This window comes from Euleptes europaea, chromosome 2 (genome assembly GCF_029931775.1).
Source record: "Euleptes europaea isolate rEulEur1 chromosome 2, rEulEur1.hap1, whole genome shotgun sequence".
In the NCBI taxonomy this organism is placed as follows: Eukaryota; Metazoa; Chordata; class Lepidosauria; order Squamata; family Sphaerodactylidae; genus Euleptes; species Euleptes europaea.
The window spans coordinates 134681512-134708087 of NC_079313.1; the positions used below are offsets into that span (position 1 = coordinate 134681512).

The window sequence follows — 26576 nt, forward strand, 5'->3', positions numbered from 1 at the left end:
CTCCCTGCCATCCACTAAATGACAGCCCTTCAAATACTGAACAACAGCAATCATGTCCCCCCCTCAACCTCCTCTTTTCCAGACTGACCATTCCCCGGATCCCTCAGCCTTTCTTCGTAAATGTTATATGTATCACCTTGTATTTAGTGCATTGTTTTCTACCTCTGTAACTCACACTCTCCATTCCAGCATGCCATGGCTTAGACTGTTTTTCTTTCGCCTTGTTTTCTCATTCTGTAATTCCAGTTGCGTTATTTATTGAATGCCTTATGCTGCCTGATGGAACTGTTTACTGTATTTTTTAAAATCCATCTGGAGTTTCAGTGAGAGAGGCAAATAAACGAAGCACACAAGTGCCAGCGTGGTGTAGTGATTAAGGGGGGCGGACTCTAATCTGGAGAACCGGGTTTGATTCCCCGCTCCTCCCCGTGAGCGGCGGACTCTAATCTGGAGAACCAGGTATGATTCCCTGCTCCTCTCCATGAGCGGCAGACTCTAATCGGGCAAACTGGATTGGTTTTCCCACTCCTCCACATGAAGCCAGCTGGGTGACCTTGGGCCAGTCACAGTTCTCTCCGAACACGCTCAGCCCCACCTACCTCATAAGGTGTCTGTTGTAGGGGAGGGAAGAGAAAGAGATTGTAAACCAGTTTGATTCTCCTTCAATGGTAGAGAAAATCGGCATATAAAAACCAACTTTACTTCTTCAGATACATAAATAAATAAAAAGTGCTTTGTAGTTACAAGTTCTAAAATGAAAGTGGCTGTTGGGATGCTCTAATTCATTTCAGCTTTACAAATCTCTGTACAAGAAAATTCCTTTGACAGCAAACCCATCCATTGAGTTACCTGGTCGCAAGGAGCAAGCGTCAATTTGCCTCTTTTTCACTTCTGAGTCTTTTCTCCGCTCCGCCCCACTCACTTCTTTGTTTATTTCTCTTTCCTTTAGGATATTTTAACTTCCTTCTCTGGCCGTGTGTCGTGTTCTTCCTCCCCCCTCTTGACTTTTTTCTCTTGCTTCCAGAAAACCCTTTATGGAGCCAATGTGATTATCTTCGAAGGCATCATGGCGTTTTCGGATAAGGAGCTTTTGAAGGTAAGAGAGGATTTTCCTGTCCTTACTAGAACAGCCAGTAGCACAAAACAACACGCAGGGTAGAATTCCAGCAAAGGTGCATCTCGGCTTCAGAGCCAAAGGGCACGACCACATTTTTTTTTAAGCGTAGACTTCTTAGTCTAACATAGAAAAAGAGTCCTGTGGCTCCTTAAAAGCTCATACATTTATTGCGATGGGGGTCACAGCCCGACAAAGTTGTCTCTAACCTGCCGTCTGAAAACTGCCGCTCAGATGAATTTCTCTGCTTTTCCAGTGCCGCAGGGCTTCTTGGCTAGGACTGACGCGAAATTTTGTGAATGAGCCTTTTTAAAATATTAAAATTAGTCTTGCAGGAACCTGAGAGTTGAATGAAGCCACCAATGAAGAAAGCTGGAAGGAAGAAAAGTTGATTAGTTTGAAATTAGTGGTGTTGGAGGAGAGTTTTACGGATACCCTGGACTGCCAGAAAAGACAAATCAGTGGTTTCTAGATCAAATCACGCCTTCATTTCCCTCTGCCCCATTTGTTTCCTCGCCTTCATGTTATGAGAAGATGAGACTTACTGGAAAAGACAATAGTTCTAGGAAAGGTTGAAGGCAGCAGGAAAAGAGGAAGACCCAATATGAGATGGGTTGACTCAGTCAAGGAAGCCACAGCCCTCAATTTGCAAGACCTGAGCAAGGCTGTTAACGATAGGACATCTTGGACGTCATTGATTCAAAACGCCTTGCTCAGGTCTTGCAGACTGAAGGCAGTGATTTCTTTTACTGAGTCTATCCATCTCCTATTGGGTTTTCCTCTTTTCCTACCACTTCCAACATTTTCTAGCGTTATTGCTAGCAAGGCTTTGGAAGGGTTTAAAAAATCTGCACGTGTTAGAGTACTAGAGCACAATAATATTATAAAGATCTGTTGCCATGATCAGCTAGTTCCTCTGGGTTCCCAACTTTCATTTTTTTTTAAAAAAGGTCTCTTACCCTTTTTGGTGCAGAGATATAAAGGGAAAGGTGAAGGCAACTTTTTTCTCCAGATTGTCTTTAAAAGAATGGGGAGGGAAAGCTCCAGGACAGTTGGAGTGGTGTGAAAAATCACTGCAGAACCAGATATGCGTCTGCTCTGTTGCCGCTGCGAATCCTTCTGCATTTTGCAGCAACGGGAGCAACACCAAGAGTCCATGTTTATCCAGCCTAAAAAAAAGTTGGACCCAATTTCAAAAAGTTTGAAAAGTTAGGGCATTACGATGTAGGTTCCAAAGAGCACCAGAGAATTGGGTCAGTACTTCCCCGTCCTGGCAAGGAGAGCACAGTTGCCCCTCGTTCTGGGAAATGGATCCCCTCCCCCACCCCGACCATGTCCCAGGTGTTTAGGACTCCACACACCTTTCCTTCTCATTTCCTTGCTTGCTGCAGCAAGGAAGACATAGGTTCTTGTAGGTTATCCGGGCTGTGTAACCGTGGTCTTGGAATTTTCTTTCCTGACGTTTCGCCAGCAGCTGTGGCAGGCATCTTCAGAGTAGTAACACTGAAGGACAGTGTCTCTCAGTGTCAAGGGTGTAGGAAGAGTAATATATAGTCAGAAAGGGGTTGGGTTTGAGCTGAGTATTGTCCTGCAAAAGTAATGTGCTAACCATTGTCCTGTAAGTATCAAGATAATGTGCTAATGAGGGTGTGGTATGTTAATATGGAACCATTGTATCCTGAAGTGATCTGTTAATGTGTGTAATCCAAAGCTAATCTGCATGGCTATTGTTGAATGTTGTCTTTGTTAGTCTGGAGGAGACATACTTCAGGCAAAAGAGTGGAGAGGTTCTTGGGGGCTTATAGTCACTTTGGAACATGGACCACCCCTGGCTGTTGGCAAAGGAGGCAGAGGAGAACCGATCTCGTGCACGTGCAGAACCGATCTTGCTTTGTTGTGATCAGTCACTGAACAGTGTGCTGCCAGTCAGTTCAGAGGTGCATGAAGGGCAGGCGCATACGTAGGGCCAGGATTACCCAGGCCAAGTTTTTTTGTTCTGCTTTGCATCCCAAACATGACCTTTTCAGCTGGAACAAGAGTGCCCTCCAGTGGCTACGGAAGGGATTTTCATCAGGAGAGTGGCAGGGGCCTATGCTGTTCCTGAACCCCCAAACTAGACAGCGGGGGCGGGGGGTGTCTATAGGCATTTAGTCACATGACTACCCTTTCATGTCTAACTTTGGGCAGTTTAATTTTTTTGGGTGCAGAAAATGCAGCACACGGATGTGAAGCGCTGAATGCTGCCTCCATCCTTTCTTCCCCCCCCCCATAAAACAGAAAAAGCAAAGAAAAAAACGTGAGAAGAATATGCGTGTGTGTGTTAAGCGCCGTCAAGTCATTTCCAACTCATGGTGACCCTATGAATCAATGTCCTCCAAAATGTCCTGTCCTTAACATCTGTCCTGTCCTTAACAGCCTTGCTCAGATCTTGCAAATTGAGGGCCGTGGCTTCCTTTATAGAGTCAATCCATCTCTTGTTGGGTCTTCCTCTTTTCCTGCTGCCTTCAACTTTTCCTAGCATGATTGTCTTTTCCAGTGACATGACGTAAAGAGAGAACTTTAATAGTGATGGCGGAACTAGACATAAGTTTCTATAAATGGTTGCCAGATAGTTTCAGCAAAAAAACTATGTTCAAGATATACTGGACACCACAGCGACTCTTTAGCAAAGGAGTGAGTAAAGTGTCTCTTCTGTTACCGGCATTGTAAGCCAACGGACACATCCTTTAAACGTATGCTTTGGGCATGTCCAGTCATTCAGGTTTTCTGGGAAGACGTTATTAAAAGGTAAAGGTAGTCCCCTGTGCAAGCAACGTATCAGTTTTATATTAGAATATTCACTGATTTTTTGAGGATGTCTATGTACTTTTACACTATTTGCCTGTCTCCTCTTGACAAAACATGATGCCACTTCCAGGAAAACCCCGACCATGTCCCTGCCATCACGTTTTCAGCGATTCTTAGAGAGGACTGAATTCGCTTCTGTGTTTTTCCCTGGACGTGATGTTTCACTACAGGCGTGACGGCCGTTTTTACTTCATTTTTTTCAGGATGGCCAACCCTAGCTAGAACCCTTTTCCCTGGCATTGAATTTTCTGCGATGAGGGAATTTTGTTTTGTGCTTGAGTCCTGCATTTGCTACCTGACTGGAAGCTCCAATGGATGGAAGTCCAGCTCTGGTCCTTTCCTCCTCAGCGTCTGTGAAAGACAACTGGACAAAACTACCAGACCTGGTCTTCGCAAGACCGGGGCTGAGGAGCTGAATTAGATCAAAGCTGGGAAATAAGGATGCCCTCTCGTGCTATGCCCAGTGTCACTTTGTCACTAGCTAACCTGGTTCCATTTGTGGGGTATTTTCCTCCTGCCCATGTTACCTCCTGATACCCAACCAACCTCGCAGGGTTGTTGTAACGATAAAAGGGGGAGGGAGAACATATAAGCCACCCCGAGCTCTATGGAGAAAGGGAGGGATAGATAAATAATGATGGAAGCAGGAAGAGGCAGAAAGGAGGTGGGATGCCAACGATGCATTCTGTCTTTCTGTGTCTTGTTGCAGCTTCTAGACATGAAGATATTTGTCGACACCGACTCCGACATCCGCCTGGTTCGGCGTCTCCGGAGGGATATCAGCGAGCGCGGCCGGGAGATCGATGGTGTCATCAAGCAGTACAACAAGTTTGTAAAGCCGGCCTTCGACCAGTACATCCAGCCCACCATGCGTCTGGCTGACATCGTCGTCCCACGAGGTGAGTGTCGGGTCCCGGGTCCATCCTGTTGGATGGCTGCCTGCTTGGGTTGAACTCCTTCTCCGGCAGGTAGCTTACCAAGTGTGCAGCTCACACAGCTCTTGAGGGACTCTTAAGGAATCACTCACTGGATTGGACCGAGGGGCTAGTTGATCGTCCCTTGCTTATCACATTGGCAGATATACTGCCTTTGTAAATGGAGGTTCCATTTAGCTGTCACAGCTGATAGCCAATATCCAGACTGTTTTCCAGTCTGCCCCCTAGCGTGCCGTTTGGCACAAGATGTGGTAACAAATTTTCTAAAAAGCTTATCTGTAAGGTTTGTGCTTAGGGTTGCCAACCTCCTGGAATTACCACTGGTCTCCAGGCAATAGTGATCAGTTCCCCTGCAGAAAACGGCTGTTTTGGAGGGTGGACTCTATGGCATTGTACTTGGCTGAGGTTCCTTCCTCTCCCCAAATGCTGCTGCCTCCAGGCTCCACCCCCAAATCTCTAGGAATTTTCCAACCCAGAGCTGGGAGCCCTATTTATGCTGCCCTGACCTGGATGGCCCAAGCTAGCCCAATCTCATCAAACCTCAGAAGCTAAGCAGGCCCTGGTGAGTACTTGGATGGGACACCACCAAGGAAGTCCAGGGTTGCTATGCAGAGGCAGGCAATGGCAAGCCGCCTCTGAGCACCTCTTGCTTCGAAAACCCTATGGGGTTGCCATAAGTCGCCTGCAACTTGATGGCATTTTCCACCAAGGTTTGTGCTACTAATCTAAAATGTTTCTGCATCAGCAATGTTTACACTGAAGACAATGTTGGTTAGTTCAATATGGGGGACCCAGAAGGAAAAGGCAGGATTATGTCCTGCGTTACGGGCTGAAGCTCAACAGATAAAGAAACCACCCCCAAAATGCAGCGGCATCTGTTCTTATTCATCCAGAAGTCAACAGGTTGGTACACAAGCTCAGCCCACTAAGAGAACAATTTGTAATCAATTATAGTTAAAAACACTATGTATTGGCACAGTATAGAGGATTGGAACTTTTCCCTGTATGAATACAGTTCACGGAGTCTGTCGGCTAGGAATAGAACTCGGCTCACCCTTTTCGTGTATAAATTTATTCATGAGCGTAGCGTTTCATACAGGGTTGTACTTGTTCAAATGCTTTTTGAATTATTAAGTGCGCATAAAAATAACAGTCGCAAAGAGCGCGCGCATGAACCGAGTTTAAAAAAAACGTTCATCTCGGCAGCATGCATAAAATATGAGTCGACATCATTAATTTGTGTAAGCATGCCGGTCCCCAAAGAGATACTTGTAGAGCGGAGGAAAAGAATCAAAGGAAATAGAATCAAGCAAACAGCGGATGATCATTCCCGGGGCAGGGGTGTGTGTGTGTGTGTCAACATGTCTACAGTCAATATATGCAGGGAGTCTCCTGCCAGGCCATCTTGTTAGTTTTTCTGAACAGGGTTTATTTTTGCCCCCAAGAAATTCAACAGGTGCAGCTTTCCCCCTGCATGGCAGTGCTGGAAAAGGAGCGTGAAACCTCCTTGAAATGCCTGCATGCCATTAAAAAACCAGAAGCCCTGTCAAGAGAAAACGGCTACCATCTTCAATGCTTGTAAGGCATGGGCAGCTTCCTTACCAGCTAAAAGCTGGATTCGAGTCCAGTAGCTCCTTAGAAACCGACGACATTTTCAGGGCACGAGCGTTCAAGTGTCAGAGCTCCTTTGGTGAGATACTTACCAACAACTTTACCCACTAACTGTTTGCGGTACCCTCATGTGGTTTGATACCACACACGTGTTAGGCAGGGAATAATCCGGGTAAGCCAAGCACACATAAGAAAGGCCATGCTGGATCAGACCAAGGTCCATCAAGTCCAGAAGTCTGTTCACACAGTGGCCAACCAGGGGCCTCTAGGAAGCCCACAAACAAGATGACTGCAGCAGCACCATCCTGCCTGCACCTCATATAGTAGGCCTGCTCCTCTGATCCTGGAGAGAATAGGTATGCACCATGACTAGTATCCATTTTGACTAGTAGCCAGTGAATATCCTCTCCTCCATAAGAACATAAGATAAGCCATGCTGGATCAAAGCAAGGCCCATCAAATCCAGCAGTCTGTTCACTCAGTGGCCAACCAGGGGCCTCTAGGAAGCCCCCAAACAAGACGACTGCAGCAGCACCATCCTGCCTGTGTTCCACGGTTCCTCACATAACAGGCATGCTCCTCAGATAACTGAAGAGAATAGGTATGCAGCATATACAAAAAGGGTGAGGCAAGTTCCCTTCTTAGCCTACAGGCTCTGTGAACTGTATTTATACAGGGGAAAGTTCCGATCCTCTATACTGTGCCATTACATTGTGTTTTTAACCATAATTGAGTATAAATTGTTTTCTTAGTAGGCTGAGCTTGTGTACCAACCTGTTGACTTCTGCATAGATGAATAAGAAAGGATGCCACTGCATTTTGGGGGTGGTTTCTTTATCTGTTGAGCCCGTTACGCAGGACACAATCCTGCCTTTTCCTTCTGGATCCCCCATACTGAACTAACCAACACTGTCGTCAGTGTAAACAGTGTTAATGCAGAACCTTTTTAGATTAGCAACACAAATCTTGGTGGAAAGGGTCATCAAGTTGCAGGCGACTTATGGCAACCCCATAGGGTTTTCGAGGCAAGAGGCGAACAGGGGTGGTTTGCCATTGCCTGCCTCCGCGTAGCAACCTCGGACTTCCTTGGTGGTCTCCCATCCAAGCACTAACCGGGGCCAAACCTGCTTAGCTTCTGAGGTCTGATGAGACGGGGCTAGCCTGGGCCATCCGGGTCAGGGCAGCATAAATAGGGTTCCCAACTCTGGGTTGGAACATTTTGTGCAGTTCCTTCAAAAAAGTATTCCTCGCTCGAACGTGGGAATCCTGAGGCGATTGTCAATGCTTTTAAAACTTGCACAGACAATAAAAAACGTTGCAGAGTCATGCCTTCAACCCCAAAGTCAACCTGGCTGCGCATGAGGTAGAATTGTGCAAATTAGTTCTGCTGGCAGTGTTGTTTTCCGCTGGCACAAGGAGCCGCTGCTGGTGAAATGAACCCACAGGCTCCAGCCCCAGATCTGGAGTATGATTCCCATAATGTACATATAGCCAAACTTTTACCAGCAGGCCACAGGCGTTCATTTATGGATTAATCTCTTTCTCCCCTCTGCTGTAGGTAGTGGAAATACTGTCGCCATTGACTTGATTGTCCAGCATGTGCACAGCCAGCTAGAAGAGGTGAGGAAGCCATTGGGGAGCATCATGCGCTGGGAGGGGTGGGGCAGGAGGGCCGAATTGCGAAAGGTTTTCTGCTTTGGTGTCTAGAGGTACACTGAGCCGCACAGAACCCCTTCGCCTCCTTCCAGAGAAAGCGACTCTCCTCGCGCTCGTTGCTCTCTTGTGAGAAGGAAGCCAAGCCTTAGCCAGCGCATCCCTGCCGTCGCCTGGCTTAGTGGTGAGAGCGTTGGACTAGAACCTGGGAGAACCAGGTTCGAATCTCTGCTCTGTCCTGGAGGCTTGCTGGACGACCGTGGGCCAGTCCCACACACTCTGCCCAGCCAACCTCACAGGGTTGTTGTGAGGATAAGACGGAGGAAAGGAGAATAACATAAGTTGACTTTGGGTTCCTGTTGGGGAGAAAGGCGGGGTATAAATGAAGTAAGTACATAATTACCTAAATGGAATAGGAATCTTCTAGACAGATGGGAGAGCAATGAAAAATATTCCAGCCAGATTATTTTATGTTCTTTCTGTGTTGCATTAACAAGTGAGCCAGCATGGTGTAGCAGTTAAGAGTGGTGGGCTCTAATCAGGAGAACCGGGTTTGAATCCCCACTCCTCCACATGAAGCCAGCTGGGCTAGTCACAGTTCTGTCAGAACTCTCTCAGCCCCACCTACCTCACAAGGTGGGGAGAGGAAGGAAAAGCGCTTGTAAGCCAGTTTGAGACTCCCTGAAGGTAGAAGAAGAAGAGCTGGTTTTTATATGCTGACTTACCACTTAAGGAAGAATCAAACAGGCTTACAATCCCCTTCCCTTCCCCTCCCCACAACAGATGACACCCTGTGAGGTAGGTGGGGCTGAGAGAGCTGTGACTAGCCCAAGGTCACCCAGCTGGCTTCGTGTGTAGGAGTGGGGAAACAAATCAAGATCTTCAGATTAGTGTCTGCCGCTCATGTGGAGGAGTGGGGAATCAAACCCGGTTCTCCAGATCAGACTCCACTTCTCCGAACTACCACTCTTAACCACTATACCATGCTGGGGTATAAGAACCAACTCTTCTTCATCATCATCTGGGTTCAAGTCACTGCTCGGCCACAAAGCTTGTAAGGTGACCGTTGTCCATCCATGTTGTAGAATGTGTGGGGACATCATCCCCAGATGAGGTTTCGGATCACAACCAATTGTATCAGCATTCAAGCCCAATTTTAGATCTGGGGGAAACGGCTCCTCCTTTGTGTGTTTTTTTAATATGCGAGATATCCCTTTGGAAAGGTAGCTATATAATTAAAGGCCCCGGAAAGGTGATTGTGAGCTTTGCTGAACAAAACTCGGGTCTTTTATGCACGGCTGTTTCACTCGCCGTCACCCCTCCACCGACTTCGGGTCTTTGTGCTGATGACGCATGCCGTTTCCGACCGTCAGAGGTTGCCTCGCTCTCCCCCTGCGTTTCCCCACATTTTGAGGGACCTGTTTTATCTTGAATTTGAGAACATGGGGGAAACGCGGGGAAAGGCGGGGAGAGCAAGACGACCTCTGACAGTCGGAAACGGCACGCGTAATCCAAACAAAGATCCGAAGTCGTCAGAGGGGTGACGGCGAGAGAAACAGCCAGGGGTAAAGACCTTCGAAAGCAGGTCTACAAAAAGAAGAAGAAGAAAAGAAGTAGGCTGCTAATCTCCTCCGAGGGCTATGAATACAAGGGGGAAAAAATTCCTGTTTTTTTTTCTCTCCCCCCCCCCCATTGCCTGTTGGTGTTGCCTCTCTTTTAATGCTGGTTGCACGGTGTCTTTGTGTTGCCCCGGCAGCGCGAACTCAGTGTCAGGTAAGGGCCTAACGCTGTCCTTTCCGTCTGCGACATCCAAGGCATTTGGAACGACTGGGGCTGCTAAGCCAACGAGAGACCCTGCGCCTCTCTCCCTCTCACCAATCTTGAGGACTAGCAACTGCTGTTCATTTTTTTTTTTTTACAAGTGGCAGCTGATTTCCTCATGAAACTGAATTCTGTACCCGACACCAATTTTGTCATCGATGGAGGGCAGTAGCGGGCATCACGCAGGGCAAATTTTCCACAGGGTTTCCATCTGATCAGCAATTTGAACGCTGGGTGTACATCCTTGTGTTCTTGGTCAGCAGGCGTAAAAATACGGAACTCGGTCCCTTTCGGTTTTTATCTGAAAAAAGGCCAGGGTTGAAGGCAGCAGCAGGAAAAGAGGAAGACCCAACAAGAGATGGATTGACTCTATAAAGGAAGCCACGGCCCTCAGTTTGCACGACCTGAGCAAGGCTGTTAAGGAGGGGACGTTTTGGAGGACGATGATTCATAGGGTCGCCAGGAGTCGGAAGCGACTTGACGGCACTCAACACGCACAACCCCAGAGCCAGGGAAATATGTGATTCACTAGAATCACATTGCATTTGAAAGCGCCAGGTGGGCATACAGTGGGAAATGTATTTCTGATCCCTCGGCTGTAGCATCATACTTTTAGCTTCTGGCCAACCAAAGTATATGCAACATATTGTAAGGGAAAACATGGGGCGGGAGTCTTGACCCTTTTTGTAGTACTAATACATGAGTGGGAGGGAATACTTGCGGAGGAAAACCAGCAGGTGAGAAGGGGTGCATCATGCTCCCTCTGCTTGTGATAGCCTGCCATGGCTTTTTGCACATTATTTGAGTTGCTAAAAAACCCTCAAATGCTGCCCAAACACCAGGGGAGAAAGGACTGCAACGTCTGCACATGTACAGATGTCTCTGTTAAATTTTGGGTGGGTTTTAACAAATTCATTTGCACATCAGGTTTGCAAAACCCTAACTCGGTTTTGCAGCTGTCCCTGAAGTGTGGATTTGCCTGACCATGCCAGGACCAGCCCTGGGCTATTAGATAGAAGGGCAATGATACTTAGAATATATGTAGCATTTTCAGTGTTCAAAGTTATCTTGTAATCCTTGCAACAGCCTTGTAAGGTAGGGCAGAGTTAACATTTAATGTTTGAATATGTTTCAAGTTTTAAATTTCTCCCTCCCTTGCCAACCCAGTTCTAAAACCAGAAATGAGCATCTGGGACAATTTTGGCTGGGGGGGGGCATTTATGGGGAGAATCTAGGGTTCCTCCAGCTGGCGAACCCCTCCCCATGATCCACCTTCCCTGTAGACCAACCTTCCCTGTTATCTTAGCAAACAAAAGATTGGGACTCTGCCTAGGTTTGCCAACCTCCAGGTGGGGCCTGGAGATCCCCTAGAATCACAACTGACCTCCAGACGATATAGATCAGTTCCCCAGGAGAAAGTGGCAGCTTTGGAGGATTTGGACTCTATGACAGTATACCCCGCTGAGGTCCCTCCCCTCCCCAAACTCTCCCCTCTACAGGCTCCACCCCCCAGCTCTCCAGGAATTTCTCAACCCGGACTTGGCAACCTGAACCCTGCATTCACAAAAAAACGAACCACAAGTTTAGCAGCGAGGCCGGGGCTTTCTTTTCCAGCCCTCGTTCGGCCCAACGAGTGGAAACATTGGAGCGATGGGAGCCAATTGAACGAGAGACCCTTTTTTTACCTGTTCTGGGAACACTTAAAAGTTTAGCCAGCTCCGTTCTAGAAATAGATCCTTCTGGGTGTCTCTGGCAAGCCTCTCCCATCCCTCCCAAAAACCCTTGATCATTTCAAGGGACCCTCGAAATAGCCGAGCGGAGCCCGGAGCGCAAATTGCAGGAGCCCGTTTTAGCTTCTGGCCAACCAAACGGCCACCTGTTTCAAGGCATCCTCCGTCCCGTTTGAAATGCCTTGGCTGGTGTGTGCTTCCGCGCCTCTCGCCCGCTTCCCCCGTCAGATTTGCGAGCCTTGCAAAATAAAAATGAAAAAGAGCCGGCGACCTTTTGCGGCGGCACCTTTTGGGGAGGCTGTCGCCCTCTTTTCTCGCTTTCCCTTTGAAGCGTTTCTTCGGGCAGAGGGAGGGGCAGAGGAATCGGTTAGCCAAAGTGAGACTTTTGAAGAAGAAGGGGGGAAAAAAGGAAGGAAGGAAGAAAGAGATGAAGGAAGAGCTGCGGCGGCTTGTTAGAATTTTCCACTACCGGTCAAAGACACCCGAAAGGGTAACAGGAAGCCTCGTGAGCCTGTGATAGCTGGAGGTTCGGTGGCCTGCCAGGGCCGGAAGAAAAGAAAGCAAGAAAGGGTTTCTGTCCACAATTGTGAAGGATGGCTTGTTTCTTTTTTTAGAATGATTGATTTCCTCCCTCCCGGCTAGTCACAAAAGTTTTGAGCGGCTCGTGCAAACGTTTGCAATTTTATGTTTCCGAAAGCTTCCTCTTAAGTCCTTAGTAAGTCCTTAGTAAAAAAAATTTCCGTTTAGAGGGCTCCGGGCCCTAGAAGAGGGTCCATCCATAGACGGCTTTCAAAGGGGATTAGATAGATTCATAGGGTTGCCAACCGCCAGGTACTAGCTGGAGATCTTCTATTTCAACTGATCTCCAGCTGATGGAGATCAGTTCCCCTGGAGAGAAGGACCGTGTTGGCAATTGGACTCTATGGCATTGAAGTCCCTCCCCCCTCTAAACCCTGCCCTCCTCAGACTCCGCCGCAAAAACCTCCCGCCGATGGCGAAGAGGGACCTGGCAACCCTACAGATTCAAGGAGGATAGATCTGCCCAGGGCTACTAGCCGTGGTGACTAAAGGGAACCTCCCCGTGCCGAAGAAGTAAGCCTGTGATTAGCAGTTGCAGGAGGCGATATCAGGAGAAGGCCTCTGCCTCTGTGCCCTGCAGTTGAACCTCAAGAGGAACTGGTTGGCCACTGGGTGAGACAGGATGCTGGCCTAGATGGACCACTGGTCTGATCCAGCAGGGATCTTCTTATGAAGGTCTTGGCCTGTATGCCCTGTTGTTTGCCTTCCAAAGGGACAGTTTGGCAACTGCGTGAGACCAGATGCTGGACTGGATGGACCACTGGTCTGATCCAGGAGGGCTGATGTCCTTATGAAGGCCTTGGTCTCTATGCCCTGTTGTTGGCACTACAGAGGAACTGGTTGGCCACTGTGTGAGAAAGGATGCTGGACTTGATGGACCCCTGGTCTGATCCAGCAGGGCTCCTTTTATGTTCTTATGAAGGCCTCAGCCTCTATGCCCTGTTTTTGGACCTCCAGTTTGGCCACTGTGTTGGACAGGATGCTGGACTGGATGGTCCCTCACTGGTCTGATCCAGCAGGGCTGATCTTGTGTTCGTATCCGAGGGGGGGGAATTGCTCAAGAGAATTTCCCCCATTTCTGGGATGAGAAAAGTCACTGCCGAATTCTCTGTTCTGTGCATCCCTTCAGAGCCCCCACAGGTCGGTAGCGTGTTGTCGAGGGTGCACTTTCTAGGAGAAGAGAATGGGTCTGGGTGTCACCATCGGGGGAATGCAAAACGCCCCCAAAGTGACTTGTAGCAATACCCACCAGGCCCCAATTCCCGTTCATATTGCTGAGGTTGGCAGGCATGTAAAAACGCTAAAGGTTGTGCAAGCACCGGGTCATTCCTGACCCACAGGGTGATGTCACATCCCGACGTTTACTAGGTGGACTCTGTTTAGGGGTGGTTGGCCATTGCCTTCCCCAGTCGTCTACCCCCAGCAAGCCGGGGACTCTTTATACTGACCTCGGAAGGATGGAAGGCTGAATCAACGTTGAGCCGGCTACATAAAACCGACTTCATTCGAGATCGAACTCAAGTCGTGAGCAGAGCTTTTGACGGCAGTACCGCAGCTTACCAATCTGTGCCATGGAGGTCCTGGCAGGCCTGTGCCCCACTGTTAATCGGGGAAGGGGGGGTGCCATCTGGATTCCCCAGGACTAAAAATTCTTTGGCCGGCCGTGGGTTTTCTTTCAGCGCTAGGAGAGCCCGTCCCTGATCTCTTGGTATTGTCCGCCAGGGCGCATATCTTTCTTTCTCCGTTTAACAAAATGCATTCATGTCTTGTGGTTTTTCCCCCCTTTATTTTAATTTTTTTTCTCCCCTTTATTTTTCCCTTCTCTCCATCCCTTGGATATCTTTGTGTGGGTGTGGGTGTCTGTTTCCTGCCTGGCCTCATCCCTGACCGACCCCCTCTCGTTCTCGCCCGGTGAACAGAGGAAGCTACGCTGGGATATGTGAGGAGAAACGTCGCTCCCTTTTTCGGTTTGGTTTGCCTACTAAATCGTGTGAGCTTCTGCTAGGTCCGGGGCCCGCATGGCAGCGAGACCGTGGGGTGGGTCAGTGCTGGGGTTGCCAACCACCAGGTGGGGCCTGGAGATATCCTGGAATTACAACTGATCCCCCGATTACAGAGATCAGTTCTCCTGGAGGAAGTGGGAGCTCTGGAGGGTGGACTTTGCAGCATTATAACCTGTTGAGGTCCCTCCCCTCCCCAGCCCCCTCCCCTCCCCAGCCCCCGCCCCCGCCCCCAATTCTCCAGGAATATCCCAACCTGGAATTGGCAACCCTAGTCAGCCCACACCCCTTCAGCATGGACAGGAATGATTGGCAAAGAAGGGGGCCACAGGCAAAAATGCCATTCTGCCTACAAATTGCACCTGCTAGGATCACCGTCTCCCTCTTCCAGAACTCTGCTGACCTCTGGAAGCTGGAGGGGACCGAAATTGCCTGCCTGGAGATGGTCTCGATTCTTTTCTTGGGAGCCAGCGTGGTGTGGTGGTTAAGAGCGGTGGTTTGGAGCGGTGGACTCTGATCTGGAGAACCGGGTTTGATTCCCCACTCCTCCACGTGAGCGGTGGACTCTAATCTGGTGAACCGGGTTGGTTTCCCCACTCTTACGCACGAAATCAGCTGGGTGACCTTGGGCTAGTCACAGCTCTCTTAGAGCTCTCTCAGCCCCACCTACCTCACAGGGTCTCTGTTGTGGGGAAGGGAAGGTGATGGTAAGCCGGTTTGATTCTTCCTTAAGTGGTTGAGAAAGTCGGTTTATAAAAACCAACTCTTCTTCTTCTTCTTGGGGAGCCACAGTGGGTCCAAGATGCTTCCAAGTTAGTGGGATGGGACCATCTTTTACCTGTTTCCTGCGTATGTCAGGCCAGTACTTGTAACAAAGGGGCCAGGATATATTATTGGAAAAGGAAGAGATTAAAGGCATCAGCTCTGCCCCAACCCCCTTTTTGGGGGGGAGGGAGCCCTGTAAAATCTGGTTTATACATTAGAAACCCCAAGGTGGGACAGCCCCTTTGCCATGGGGAAGGCCAGTGCGGTATAGCGGTTAGGGTGTTAGGCAAGGATCGAGGAGTCCCAGGTTCGCATGTGCGCTCTGCAGTGGAAGCTCGCTGGGTGACCCTGGGCCAGTCACATGGCCTAGCCCGCCTTGCAGGGTTGTTGCACGGTTAAAAGGGAGGAGAGGAGAAGGACGTTAGCCACCTTGGAGCCCCCAGTGGGGAGAAAGGCAGGATTGAAATGGAGCAAAAAAAACCCCAAACATATTAAGAAGTCTGCAAGCTGGCAAGCCACAGCTCTGCTTTCATGGTGGCCGTTCTCATAGCAGAACAAGAATGCGCTGCACTCACTCAAATGCCATCTGAGAAGCAGTGTCAGCCTCTGAATCATGCGCTATGTCTCCCACGCGGCTGCAGCCACTTAGCGGTGTGGTACTAGTGAATTTCGAGTTTAGGTCAAAGGGGGCAGGATCCAGTATGCATGCCAGGCCCAATCTGTTTGGGACTGCAATTTTTGTGCAGCCCCCAGATAAGATGGGGGTGGAAAGTGGAGGAGAAGGGGTATTCACGGCTACTCATAAAAATGGGTACTAGTCATGATGTGTACCTATTCTTTCCAGGATCAGAGGAGCATGCCGAATATATGTGGTGCGGTGGAACACAGGCAGGATGGTGCTGCTGCAGTCGTCTTGCTTGTGGGCTTCCTAGAGGCACCTGGTTGGCCCCTGTGTGAACAGACTGCTGGACTTGATGGGCCTTTCTAATGTTCTTATGTTAAGTCGCAACTGACTTAAGGTGACCGCTCATGAAGTTTTCAAGGCAAGAGGTCTCAGAGGTGGTTTGCCCTTGCCTGCCTCTGCATAGCAACCCTGGACTTTTTGGATGGTCTCCCATCCAAGTCCTAACCAGGGCCTGCCCTGCTTAGCTTCTGAGATCTGACCAGATCTGGCTAGCCTGGGCCATCCGGGTCAGTTAAGATAGCAAAATTTAATTGGAGCCTGACTTTCCCGGGCCTCGCCCTGACCTGCTACACCCCACGTCTAGAATCCTAGCATTGCAGGAAGGTTTCCATCCAAGCTAGATTCTCCCTGACATGCTGCTTTATTAGACCCGGGGACATCTCCAGAGATGGCTACCTGCCTTTGGTGGCCACTGCGGGAGGGGAGCATGAAGGACAGGCAGAGGAACAGACCGGCTTGAAGAGTTTCTGAGGCCTGGATCCGGCTCAGGAGCTCTTCCTTTAAGGCTTAGGGCTTGCAGGCAAGGCTGTGTTCCTGGCTAACCAACTTTAATTCGATCTACTTGTGTGTTTTGTGTGTGTGTGTTTTTAAACCGCGGGCGCAGACTACTAAGCTGGCTTCTGTTTTACTAACTTTCCCCGTCTGCTCATCCCGAATGTGTTCTCTTGCACGTGCCATGCTGAGCACAGAGAAAGAGCCCGCCCGACGCCCTCTGTACGTCCCAACCAACCACACAGAGACCTGACGAAAAAGGGCCGCGCCGTTTTTATTTTTAACAAGCGCGTCACCAAGACGTGACTCATCTACAGACTCTGTAGCCATCAACTTTGCCAGGCTGGGGGGTGGGTGGGGAGGGGGTGTTGCTGCCTGTCCAATTTTAGAAAGATCTATTCCGTCACGCCCCTCCCAGCCCACCCCATGAAAGAGACAGAAGTCTATCATTGTACTTTAAATCTGACTGACACAAGCCAGACTCTGCAATTCCCAACATTAAAAAGACACCACGAAGCTTCATGAAGAATAAGATGATTAAATAACAGACAAACCCCCTGAGGAGGCTGCCTGTTACATCTCTGTATGACTTCCTGCCCTCGCCTAGCCTTGAAATCCATTTCCATTTCAGGGTGGAGCAGTAAGTGTGATTGGATCGTTCACTTACTGCAGAGCACAGGAAGAGGCTCCATGTCGCCACTCTGCATGAATCACTGCCTCCTAATAAGCCTGTCTGACCTGGGGGGGGGGGGGAAATACCCCACCCTAAATGTAGTCATTAGTCAGACATTTGAAAATGAGCGAAATCTGTACATATCTGGGTAATGGAGCTCCAAAGGCAGCGTGGTGTAGTGGTTAAGAGCAGTGGTTTGGAGCGTTGGACTCTGATCTGGAGAACCGGGTTTGATTCCCCACTCCTCCACTTGAGCGGCGGAGGCTAATCTGGTGAACTGGATTTGTTTCCCCACTCCTACACACGAAGCCAGCTGGTTGACCTTGGGCTAGTCACAGTTCTCTTAGAGCTCTCTCAGCCCCACCTATCTCGCAGGGTGTCTGTTGTTGGGAGTGGAAAGGGAAGGTGACTGTAAGCCGGTTTGATTCTTCTTTAAGTGGTAGAGAAAGTCGGCATATCAAAACCAACTCTTCTTCTTCTTCAGCCCCAAAGGAGGGCAGACTGCTCCGATTGGGGAGTATGTCCTTAACCCTTTTCTTCTTGGGTTTTTTCCTATTCCAAAGGTCGCCATCGCAGGGGTCCCCAACCTTTTTGACCCTATGGGCACCTTTGGAAGATGGCTTAGGCTGCCTGACCTCGCTTTCTCAACATCTCAAGGATGTAAAACCTGGTGGAAGTGTGAGTGGCAGACAATATTGTTGTCTGGCCGTTTGCTCATTCTGTTATTTCATATCTTGCGTGATAGGGAACTCTACCATTTCACAAGTTCTTTGTGAGAATGGGAAAGACTCTCCGTAAGAGAGATTCATTTCGAGATCTCTGTCACCAGGAAATCAGTTGCAATAGTGGGAGATCTCCAGCCACCACCTGGAGGTTATAACTATATAAACAACAGCACGAGGCTCATAAAAATGCCGTCTAGTTTTACTGACCGGTTCACATGTCACACAATAAAGAAAACTTATAAGCAAGCTATTTATATACCTAGAGAACCAAACTGAAAATTCCCCCGTAGGGTTACGATAGCACCCAAGTCCGGATATAGCGCGTCCTGAGAAACGGGTGACGTCACCCTTGGAGCAAGTCCACATAAAGCCAAATGAAAAGGTGGTAAGCAATTCAAAATGATAAGTTCCTCCTCCACCTGGAGGTTGGCAGCCCTAACTGTACCACAACTGAGGCCCCCTCCCCAAACTTTGCCCTTCCCAGGTTCCACCCCCCCCCCTCCAAATCCAGATTTGGCAACCCATCAAATGTTTTGAACGGAACAGAACGGCCTGTGTGGTTTGTTCGGATGAGAAATCTACCTCCCCTCCCCTGGGGATCTTGGGTTTTCTTTTCCTCGGTCGTGGTGGGGAAATGGCGGGGTCTTGGAGAACCCTTAACCGGCCGTCAATCTCTTTCCGCTTCCCCAGGGCTGCCCTGGCCTCCGCCCATCAATGCCACCCCCTCCCCAAGACCCTCAGCGTGCTGAAGAACACCCCGCAGGTCAGGGGCATGCATACCATCATCAGGTGAGTTCACCACCCCATAGCGCTGTGGGGGGAGACCAGCGGCTGAGGCGGGGTCTCCCCAAATCGCCCTTTCCCCCCATTTTCAGTTTCCCTACCCCCTTTCTCTCCAGGGCTCAGAGTAAGGAAATAATTCTTTTATTAAATAGTTTTCAAAAGAAGTTTTTAAGGGAGAGAAAGCTGAGCAAAGAGAGAGCCAGCGTGGTGTAGTGGTTAAGAGCAGTGGTTTGGAGCAGTGGACTCTCATCTGGAGAACCGGGTTTGATTCCCCACTCCTCCACATGAGCGGGGGGATTGTTTCCCAGTTCCGCCACATGAAGCCAGCTGGGTGACCGTGGGCTAGTCACACTCTCTCAGCCCCACCTACCTCACAGGGTGTCTGTTGTGGGGAGGGGAAGGGAAGGTGACTGTAAGCCAGTTTGATTCTTCCTTAAGTGGTTGAGAAAGTCGGCTTATAAAAACCAACTCTTCTTCTGGTCCTAAGCAGTCCAAAAAAGGGATAATCAACTTGTGTGTGTGTATGTGTGTGTAATATATATATATTCCATCTGTCAGCACACATGCTGGAGTATGTACACCCTTTAAAACCCCAGCACATAGAACAATGGCTCATCAGGGCAAGGACTAGGCTAGACCCACATGCAGGGATGGTTTTTTTATATATAGGCAGGGACATAAAAATGTGACTCCCTCACAGTCTGCACTTTTAAATGATGGAAGCCAAGAAGAACTCTAATATATGCCGAAACTCACCCAGGGCCCAAATGTCCATCAGGGAATCGTTGCTGTTGGGGTTTTTGAAGCTATTCTCTTGCCAGCCAATCTGGCTACAGTGAGCAGGGCCAAGGCGGTTTGCTTCTCTCGTCCTGGTGGAAAACTTGTGGGTATCATCAGAGGGGGCTTCTGCAGGCCTCGATTCTCTGGAGGCCTCCGCCACCTTTCTTCTGTGCAGGACCTTTAAGAGCTGGCCTTTCTGCCTCGGAAAAAGGTCTGGCGAATGTGCACCTCTCCCCCTATTTATCCCCCTCTAGGAACAAGGAGACCAGCCGAGACGAGTTTATCTTCTATTCCAAGCGCCTGATGCGGCTGCTGATTGAACACGCGTTGTCGTTTCTGCCCTTCCAGGTCAGTTATTTGAAGCCAAGCATGTTGAGCTGAAGGGGACGCTCTTTTGCAAATACCTTAATCACATGGACGCATGAAGCTGCCTTCTACTGGATCAGCCCCTTGGTCCATCAAAGTCAGTATTGTCTACTCAGACCGGCAGTGGCTCTCCAGGGTCTCAGGCAGGGGTCTTTCACATCAGTTACCTGCCTGGTCCCTTTAACTGGAGATGCCAGGGAGGGAACCTAGGACCTTCTGCATGCCAAGCAGAGGCTCTACCACTGACCCACGGCCCCTCCCCAATCACAATTGAAGAGCCTGCTCTGCTTCTTCATTGATGGGGTGGTGTTAAGTAAACAGCCCCCCAAAGGCAGAATTAAAGTGGGGGGTAGACTTTGCTGTTTGTCATTCACCCACCATTGTTTTTGAACTGGAAAACTAGACTGCAGAATGTTCTCCTCAGCTCTAGTCAAATTGTGAGAGGAGAAGAGAATGCATATAGGGCAAAGTGTTTTTGTTTTGTTTTTTTAATTAAGTTTATGTGTTTTTATTCGATCTATATATGTAATAGTGACATGTGGCCTCCCACCTGCAGATACCTCAATTTGCAGATCGGGGCCATGCCGATACTAAACAGGTTTTTCTGCAAATTTGGGGGACTCCCCAGGTTTGCAGAAAAAATCAAAACGTTTTTAAAAAATACATTGGGGGTTGAAATTCCCCCCGAAATAATAAAAAAAGTCTGCGCATGCGCAGACAACCCACTTACCAGTTGAGCTGGCGACAGCTGCCGCAGGGAGTCACTCCAGGCCCTGCCGTGGCGGATACCAGGAGCTGTGCTGGACTGGGAGCAGTTCCAAGCTACCGCCGTTGTCGCCATTGGTCTTAAGGTGTGTTGTTTTGGCCTGGCTTCCCGCATGAGTCTCACAACCCCCCCACCCACACTTGTTATTTTATAATTTTCTATGTATTTTTAATTATTCAAATGCTTTAATATTTTTAGGTCCCTGGGGAGCCTGATTGGGTGGAAAGGCGGCATAAAAATATTTAAAATAATAATTTAAAAAGAAATTTCCAGATTGGGAGAGTGTGTTGCCTTTCTCAAATTTCTCAGGCTAAAAAAAGAATTCGGTTGCTTCAAAAAGTCCTTTTCGGGGTCCAGGGCAAACATTCCTGACTGATATCGAATGGCACCGAGAAGAAACGAATTTTGCAGAATTGGGCAGATTGGCACACCTTCGTTTATTGTGCATAATGTATTTGGCGCCTGCTGGTTAGGGGGAAGCGCAAAGAGCTCTGGGGAGCAATATAGTTTCACACACTGACACACATTGACGTTTGGATGATATCTTGTGATTTCCTCTCTCCAGAGCTGCACAGTCCAGACTCCACAAGGCCATGCCTACCAAGGGCAAATGTACAGCGGGAAGCAAGTAAGTGTCAGCAAGAGGAATGTCTGTGCCAAGCCAGGCCAAAACTAGGGATGTGCAAACCCTGTTCTTTTCAGTTTTGCTAAAAGCCTACATTGTCCCACCTATGGCTTCACAAGTCTGCAACACTTATCTTCCAGCATGGCATAGTGGTTAAGAGTGGCAGACTCCAGTCTAGAGAACCGGGTTTGATTCCCCACTCCTCCACATGAGTGGTCGACTCTAACCTGGTGAAATGGGTTTGTTTCCCCACTCCTCCACATGAAGCCTGCTGGGTGACCTTGGGCTAGTCACAGTTCTCGCAGAACTCTCTCAACCTCACCTACCTCACAAGGTGTCTGTTGTGGGCAGAGGAAGGGAAGGTGATTTTAAGCTGCTTTGAGAGTCCTTAAAGGTAGAGAAAATCAGCGTATAAAAACCAACTCTTCTTCTTCCAAGTGGATCAGCAGTATTTGCAAAGCGGATGGGAATTATTGCTTTGAATCACATATGTGTACGTTGTGGGTGGAGCATCTTTCCTTTAAGGAAAGGATGAAGCATTTGGGACTTTTCAGTTCAGTAAAGAGATGACTAAGGGGGGAACATGATCATAGAATCATAGAGTTGGAAGGGACCACCAGGGCCATCAAGTCCAACCCCCTGCACAATGCAGGAAATTCACAACTACCTCCCCCCTCCACACCCCTAGTGACCAGAAGATGGCCAAGATGCCCTCCCTCTCATAATCTGCCTAAGGTCACAGTATCAGCATTGCTGACAGATGGCCATCTAACCTCTTCTTAAAACCTCTTCTTAAACCATGATAATGGTTTATAAAATTATGCATGGGGTTGAGAGAGCTGACAAAGAAGTCAAGGGTGTCCGATGAAGTAGGTGGGCGGTAGATTCAGGACCGACAAAAGAAAATACTTCTTTCTGCAACCAGTGATTAAAATGTCAAATTCTCTGCCAGACAATGTGGTGAGGGGCGCAGGGATAGACAGCTTTAGAAGGGGATTAGACAGATTCATGGAGAATAGGACTCAAGGAAACCTCCACATTCTGAGGCACTCAACCTCTGAAACCCAGGGCCAGGAGGCAACATCATTTGTTGCACACAGTCATTTATAGCACACCCTGGGGGAAAAAATCCTCATGTTGACACTTCTTTTCCAGATTACAAAATCTGCCCTGCCTGGTTGCCCTGAAGCAGTCTTTACTCACCCCAGGTGATCGGGGCGATTGAGTGCTTGCATGCCCTGTTTTAAGGCTTGGGAATGATGGGATGGGATGGGATGGGAGCAGAAGGTTGGAAGAATCCAGATGTTGGCTCTCAGTGGCATGTTTTCTCTTCCAGATTACTGGCGTGTCCATCTTGAGGGCCGGAGAAACCATGGAGCCTGCCCTGCGAGCCGTCTGCAAGGATGTCCGTATCGGCACCATTCTCATCCAGACGAACCGTTACACGGGAGAGCCAGAGGTACACAGCGTACAGGCTTTGGGGCCAGGGGCTTGAGATGCTTCCCCTTCCCAGCTCTGTTGCAGAGTTTTGTCAGTATATTTAAGAAACATCACTTAACGGGTGTTGCCAAGTGGACCATGGTTTCCTACTAATTCAAAGGGCCCAGGGATCACAGCACAACATCCCAGGAATATTGCCCCAAGGTGTTTTATTTTTGGTCTTCCAAGAGCCAGTGTGTAGTGGTTAAGAGTGTCCGGCTAGTATCTGAGAGACCTGGGTTAGATTCCCCACTCATTCCACGGAAGCTAACTGTGGGGCCATGGGCCAGTCACAATCTCTTGTCCTAGCCTACCTCACAGGTTTGTCGTGAGGATAAAATGGAGGAGAGGAGAATGATGTAATCCGCTTTGGGTCCCCGTTGGGGAGAAAGGCGGGGTATAAACAAAATAAATAAGTATATTATTTAATTTTATATTAAACAAATAAGTAAACTATTTAATATTTATATTAAATAAATATATTAAATAAATTAAATAACTATTTATAATATTTATGTACTCATCTTTCTCTGGAGCATCTCAGAATTCATGAGGTCATCACCCTTCCTCCCAGTGGCAGTGAGTTCCACCGGTTAACTTTTATGCTAAGTACGAGCAGTTCGGCGGGGCACCTCCCTGCTTGCTGTTCTGCCGACCCTCTCATCTTTCTCGTCCAGCTGCACTACCTGAGGCTCCCAAAGGACATCAGCGAAGACCACGTGATCCTGATGGACTGCACGGTCTCCACAGGGGCGGCGGCCATGATGGCTGTGAGGGTCTTGCTGGTAAGAAAGGGGTGAGAGAAAGCTATCTCCTTTCCCTTACAGGAAGTGAAGGACTTCCCGGGGCCATCTCTGAACTGGAAAATTGAATCCAAATGGCAGGTTCCCTCCCTTAAACCAAACAATGTGGGGAGCTTGAATCGGCTCCTTGCTTGTTAACAGAAGTAGAAAAGGGCAAGAGTCCAGTCGTCCTTAAACACTAACAACATTTCTGGCAGGGTAGGAGCTTTCTTGAGCCACAGCTCCCTTCTTCAGATACAGCTAGAATGTGAGTCCATCTATCATTAAGTAGGGAAGAGTGAATTAGACACACAATGGCAATGTAAATATCAAAAGCAAGTCAATGACATTAGCAGGCGTGATTGGATTAGGTATGAAATGCAGAGGGGTAGTAGGCGTGGAGAAATTGGCATTAGTAATGAGACAGGAATCCCAGATCTCTATTCAATCCAGGAGACTGCCTAGAGAACGTGGGTCTAATTCACTCTTACCTGCTTAAGGATAGATGGACTCACATTCTAGCTGTATCTGAAGAAGTGAGCTGTGGCTCATGAAAGCTCTTACCCTGCCAGAAACTTTGTGAGTCTTTAAGGTGCTACTGGACTATTGCTCTTTTCTACTGCTTCAGACAGACTTAACACAGCTACCCCATCGTGATCTGCCAACCAAAGAAAAGCATTGAGTCACTGTGGGGGGGAGTGATTCACAGATGGGAGCAGATGATGTGAATGGTTAAAGCTGCCTTATCTTTGGTCTGGATGGTTACGCCGTCTAGCCCAGTGCTTTGTCATTCAGACTGGGAGCTGTTGCCCAGGATCTCCAGTAGGTTTCTTTTCTACCTCTGTGACCCTTTTGTAACTGGAGAGGCTGGGGGTGTCAGTGCCGTCTAGTGGTTAGAGCACCATTCTAATATCAGGAGACCTGAGTTGCGGTCCCCTACTTTGCGGGGAAGCTTGCCGAGTGAGCTAAGGACCACCCCCCTCTCTCAGGGTAACACGCCTCACAGATTGGAAGGTAGGGTCAAAATATGCTCGAGCAGGGGTCCCCAACCTTTTCGAGCCTGTGTGCCAGAAATGGCTGCTGCAGGAGGTGGAGCTGGAGCCGGCTACAAAATGGCAGCCACAGCTTACCTTCAGTCACCAACTGGCATTGTAAGCCAAAGGCATGAACACATGAACACGCATGGAGCTTCCTTATACTGAATCAGACCCTTGGTCTATCAAAGTCAGTATTGTCTACTCCGACCGGCAGCGGCTCTCCAGGGTCCCAGGCAGGGGTCTTTCACATCACCTACTTCTTTCACATGGACCGAGGTGTGCTGATATCCCTTCCTTCCTCTTAGGACCACGATGTCCCAGAGGACAAAATCTTCCTCCTGTCCCTCCTGATGGCCGAGATGGGTGTCCACTCCGTGGCTTATGCCTTCCCTCAGGTGAAGATCATTACGACGGCTGTGGACAAGAAAGTGAACGACCTCTTCCGCATCATCCCGGGCATCGGTAAGGGCCCACACATTCTGAGATACGTATGTGGCCACCCAGGAGAGGGCCTTCTTGGTTCTGGCACCCAAACTCTGGAACTCTCCCCCCACACACACACCAAGGAAATCTGCCTGTCCCCTTCTGTTGCCATCTTCTGCCAGCTGATGTCTGTTGTGGGGAGGGGAAGGGAAGGTGGTTGTAAGCCAGTTTGATTCTCCCTTAAGTGGCAGAGAAAGTCGGCATATAAAAACCAACTCTTCTTCCTCTTCCTCTTCCTCTTCGCTGGAGACCGAACCTGAACTTCTTGAATGCCGGATAGGTGCTCCACCCTTCAACTTTACCTGGATAGAACCGCTTTGGATGCGTTTGAGGGAAAGAGCAGAGACGCCCCTGATACGGAACCGGACTTCTGACGGGTCTCGCTTGTGTCTTTGCCACCTCTCCAGGAAACTTCGGAGACCGCTATTTTGGCACTGACGCTCCTCCGGACTGGAGTGACGAGGAAGACATCGTGGACGCTTAGCTGCCTCCCCTTATGTCGAGGAACCACTGTGAAGGAAAGGACGCTTCTGCTCCGGACCCCTCCCCCCCCAACAGCTCCCAAGCACTGGCAAAGATCCCCCGGCCCCGCCCGCGGCAGAATCCCTGTTCTCCAATGCACTTGAGGCCTAAGATGTATTTTGTAAGAGAGAGAGGGAGAAAGAGAGCATTTGGATCCTCTCTGTCTTTGTATGTGCACACAAGTGTTTCTGAGTCTAGAGCAAATTTATTTTAATTTAAAAGTTTTAATATAACTTATTTTATTAAAAAATAAATAAAGTTTCAGCTAAGTTTCAAGTACAGGATGTTGTGTGTCAGCCGGAGTTGTGTGTCAGTGAGAGCCAGCTGTAGTGGTTAAGAGCAGCGGACTCTAATTTGGTGAACCGGATCGGTTTCCCCACTCCTCCTCAGGAAGCCATCTGGGTGACCTTGGGCTAGTCACAGTTTTCTCTGAACTCTCTCCGCCCCACCTACCTCACTGGGTGTCTGTTGTGGGGAGGGGGAGGGAAGGTGATTGGAAGCTGGTTTGATTCTCCCTTAAGTGGTAGAGAAAGTTGGCATATAGAAACCAACTCTTTCTTCCTCTTCCCCCGAAATTTCAGGTGAATTGAACCAAGAGGTCTAATTCTATGGGCCTCTGAATGAGGTGCTTCCACCATCCTCCATTGTAAACGTAAAACCTGAGGATCTACATCAAGGCACAATTAGAGAACTGTCCAAGCCAAACAACAGGGATGCTGTTGCCAGCCTGGCAAGTGTGATTTCAAAGAATCCAGCCAATGTGCAACCTGGGAATCTACAGCAATGTAAAAACATGAGAATCTGAAGCAATGTCAAATCTGAGAATCCACACCAAAAAGCAAATCTAACACAGAACAGGGCATAATCTAACACAAATGAACCTGGCAAGCTGATACCAAGCCTAGGAAGGCACACACACTTTGGAGGAAAAGGGGGGAAATAGTCCTGGGTGGCTTCAAATGCTGGCACCTGACACTCCTGGTTAATCTTGAATATTTCCAGGATAACAATAACAATAGTTCAAAATTCTGACCTGCTTTGCAT

At 48.8% G+C, this 26576-nt stretch overlaps 1 protein-coding gene across 1 annotated transcript in view; it reads left to right on the forward strand.

Moving 5' to 3' along the window:
• Positions 1–25555, forward strand: part of UCKL1 (uridine-cytidine kinase 1 like 1) — a 57802-nt gene extending 32247 nt beyond the window's left edge. Inside the window, exons 6-16 of the mRNA XM_056844909.1 lie at positions 1025–1096; positions 4671–4860; positions 8066–8127; positions 14210–14229; positions 18600–18698; positions 19727–19820; positions 21170–21232; positions 22566–22688; positions 23386–23493; positions 24833–24989; positions 25418–25555. Coding sequence (XP_056700887.1) covers positions 1025–1096; positions 4671–4860; positions 8066–8127; positions 14210–14229; positions 18600–18698; positions 19727–19820; positions 21170–21232; positions 22566–22688; positions 23386–23493; positions 24833–24989; positions 25418–25494 — 1065 coding nt within the window. The 3' untranslated portion in view covers positions 25495–25555. The remainder of the gene's footprint in view (positions 1–1024; positions 1097–4670; positions 4861–8065; positions 8128–14209; positions 14230–18599; positions 18699–19726; positions 19821–21169; positions 21233–22565; positions 22689–23385; positions 23494–24832; positions 24990–25417) is intronic.
• Positions 25556–26576: the final 1021 nt, after the last annotated feature.